Consider the following 3742-nt stretch of genomic DNA (forward strand, 5'->3'; position numbering starts at 1 on the left):
GGAGAACAGATCTTGTAATTTATTATTTGTTGTAAATAGAAAATCGGGTGGAGATACTGTGTTATCACATCTCGTTTTGGGTACATATTTTTATTTTCTTTTTGTTTTTTAATTTAACAAGAATCTTTCGTTAGTATAAGAATTTGTTGCATAAACTGTTAAAAGGGTTAAGGGCATTTCCGCATTATATATAAAAATGTTTTAATGTATTTTTAAAAAATTATGAGCGTATTATAACATTATACAGAAACCTAATAGTAATTATCTCATGATCTAATTATTCGAAGAATAACATAATGTAATTAAGACAAAACCATCTGCATCATACAAAATGTGATGCTCACATTAATGGAGGACCCAGCGTTTTGGGTGTGATTGTAACTAATGCTATTTTTATAATTTTATAATTACAAAGCAGCACTGGTTAGCAAACCATAGGACAAAAATTACCGAGGAAATAATAATAATAATAATAATAATAATAATAAAAAGGGGTTCACATGCTATTCTAGCTGAGTTAAGAGAACATCCCATCCAAAGTAAATAAAATAAAAAACTAAGTTATCCTTACAACCAAACACCAACTCAGTTGATTCCCTATCAACCACCTAAACAAATCTCACAAAGTGACCAAACTTTGGCACTCTCCCTAATCCTCCCCAATCCCCATTCCTGTCCCGTACAAGTCATCTTTGTAGTAAGAAACTTTTTTCCTATTCTCACCCCTCCTGCGCGTGCATTCACGTGCTGAGGAAGGCCTTGAATATTGGTCCTTCTAATCTTCAAATTGTCCCCGCAACTGCAAATCCTGTAAATGGATAAGTAAGGAATATCCAACGTATCGTTTGCCTCTGCCACAAGAGTACAGCATTAAATGGATCACCTGGCTGATGGTGAAATGATGGCGGCGCGTGAAGGAAACGCTGGGAGGAGGGGAGTTAAGAAAGAAAAAGAAAAAAAAATGATTAAAATCTTAAAATCTTGTAACACTCACTCTCAAGTATAAGACCCCCAAATCCCGGAAAAACAAAATAAAAACTCTCTTCCCATAAAAAAAAAAACAAATAAAATCATAAGAGAAAAAGCGTCAGCAACAGTACCCATAATAAAAGCTGAAAAGAAGAAAACAAGATCCACCTCGAACCTCTCTCCACTCTCCTCCTCCTCATCATCGTTCCTCCCCCTCCTCGAATTCCCATTTCCACTCCATCCCGCCGCCGCGGCCACCGCCACAGTCGCGCATCCTTCCGTCCAAATCAAATTTTGGATAGAGAAAGTGATAATATTTTTTGGCAAAATTAGAAACAAAAATTCCATCACGCACACTTGTTATTGGTTGAATTTTGCCCATATCCCATAAATCTATTTTTGTTTCCACTTTTAGACCCAAAGAAGAGAAAGAATAAGGGAAGTAGAGAGTCGGGTTTTTGGTCAAATTTGGGGAAATGAGGGAGGATGATTCTAATTGGTTTTCAAGGTGGGAAGAAGAGCTTCCATCGCCTGAAGAGCTTATGCCTTTATCTCAAACCCTAATTACTCCTGATCTTGCTCTTGCTTTTGATATTCGAAATCCTACCAATACAACCGTCAATAATACCTCACTTCAACAAAATCCGCCGCCGCCTCCGCCACCACCGCCGCCTACTTCCACCACCCCTTCCCCGTTGCCTCCTTCACAGCCTAATTCTGCTGAATATGCTGCCGATTCTGCTGACTTGGGCTCCGGGGCCGCTGGTGATGAGCCCGCAAGAACCCTTAAGCGGCCTCGCCTTGTTTGGACCCCTCAACTGCACAAGAGATTTGTTGACGCTGTTGCTCATTTGGGGATCAAAAATGCTGTCCCGAAGACTATAATGCAGCTTATGAGTGTTGATGGGTTAACTAGAGAGAACGTAGCTAGTCATTTGCAGAAGTATCGGTTATATCTTAAAAGGATGCAGGGGTTGTCTTCTGGTGGTGCTGGTGGCGTTAATGGTACCGGTGCTGGTGCGGGTGCTGGGTTGACTGCAGGCGATGCTGCAACTGAACATTTGTTTGCCAGTTCTCCCGTGCCTCCGCATTTCTTGCATCCAGGAAGGCCTAATTCGGATCATTTTCTGCCGTATGTGCCAGTGGCAGCGCTGCAACACCACCACCACCAGCAGCAAATGGCAGCAGCAGCCGCGGCAGTGGCACATCCCCAGTTGCAGAATCAGTACCATAGGCAGATGGGGCACTTTGGATCGCCTCAAAATGGGCAGTTTGAGCATCCCTTTCTGGCTAGGCAGGCACAACAGCCTGTCCACAGGATGGGGGCGCCAGTACAGAATACAGTTCCAGGGTATGTGGAGGATTTGGAGTCAGCCAATGGGAGTGGAGGGAGGAAAGTTCTCACTCTGTTTCCTACAGGGGATGATTGAATTTGGGTAATTGTTGACTCCTTAATTAATCTTTCTTTTTTCTTCTTCTTTCATTAAGCTACTGGGTCCTTGTTAAATTGGTGTTTACTGGTAGTTCTGTTAGATTTTAATTTAGGGTATTGATTGTGATGGCTATGTTAGTTGTTGTTGTTGTTGGTGGTAATTCTCAAGGTAGAATTCGGTCTTGGCCTTCCATCTCCAGATCCAGAAATTTCTGTTCTTGCTGTTGGTTATACTTTTGAGTGATTGGAAATTGATGGATAGTGTCATTAATGGTGTTCTTCAATTTCTACGGGCTTCTACTCATGTAATTAAGTTGTTGGTAGCAGTCTGTATTTCCATGTCAGCTTCTTCTGATGGATGTTTGATCGTGAGGTCATTATGGGCAGCCACAATGTGTCTTAGCTTGTCCATGGAAGCTGTTCTTATCAGTACTGTGGTATTGGGTTAATCTGGATTTTGTAGAGGGTTTGCTTTGTCCCAGCATATTTTGGGAACCGGCTCAGTCTTCTTACAATTTAAGCCTTCTTTTCAAGGTGGTGGTTTGATTGTCAATGTTGCAGATGGGCAATTGGAATGCAATTATCTGAATTTGTGCTTGCAGATGAGGATAAATAATGTTGGCAAGTGCAGTATATGTTCTATAGGATCTAATTATGGGGTTGGTACCATTGGTTGACACATTTGGCACTGAATTTCTCAGCACAGTCCAAAAATTCCATATGTATTTGAGTCTCTTCTGTTTATTAGCCTAATGTTATGTAGAGGTGAGTTGTACTTGTTGTACATTGTGTGACTTAATAGAAAACTAAAATGCAACTCGAGGGGTTAAACCTCCTGATGTTACTAGGCTGTTGAATTTAATTTAATGCTCCATGAACGTTTAAGTAGCTGAATTTCAAGGTACTTCTGAAATTTGCCTTCGTTGTTTCTTTTTCTTTTCTGTCATTTGCTTTTGCATTTCATTTTTCATAGAGAGCACCATCTAAAAAGTTGCATCGGATGATCTTTTCTTTTTTTCTGTACTGTATTTAGCACACAGTTGAAGCACAAGTGCACTAAAAGAAGTGGTAGGTTGAAAATAACTCTACCAGAATTGTTGTTCATTGTTCCCAATTTTGATGTAAGGGAGCCTTGATGAGATGAAATGAAGGATTTTGGCATAGAATTTTTGACTTAATTTGAAGAGTTGAAATAATAAGAAATGTCTGGAGTCGGGAGTCCCTGCTATAAGATTTGAAAGTTAATTATGTTTTAAATCATGGAAAAATATGATTGAAGTTTATCAGTTTCGAGGTTCTAAATGTTGGACCCCGGGGGGGGGGGGGGGGGGGGGGGGGGGG

The 3742-nt window shown here is 40.6% G+C and overlaps 1 protein-coding gene across 1 annotated transcript; it reads left to right on the forward strand.

Moving 5' to 3' along the window:
• The first annotated feature begins 1025 nt into the window (after positions 1–1025).
• LOC105647239 (transcription factor MYBC1) lies at positions 1026–3314 on the forward strand. The gene has a single exon (XM_012233252.4). It carries the CDS (start codon positions 1446–1448, stop codon positions 2397–2399), a length of 954 nt encoding a protein of 317 aa, XP_012088642.1. The 5' UTR covers positions 1026–1445; the 3' UTR covers positions 2400–3314.
• Positions 3315–3742: the final 428 nt, after the last annotated feature.

The sequence above is a fragment of the Jatropha curcas genome, chromosome 2 (genome assembly GCF_041381405.1).
Source record: "Jatropha curcas cultivar XTBG-Jc1 chromosome 2, XTBG_Jcur_1.0, whole genome shotgun sequence".
NCBI classification, from domain to species: Eukaryota; Viridiplantae; Streptophyta; class Magnoliopsida; order Malpighiales; family Euphorbiaceae; genus Jatropha; species Jatropha curcas.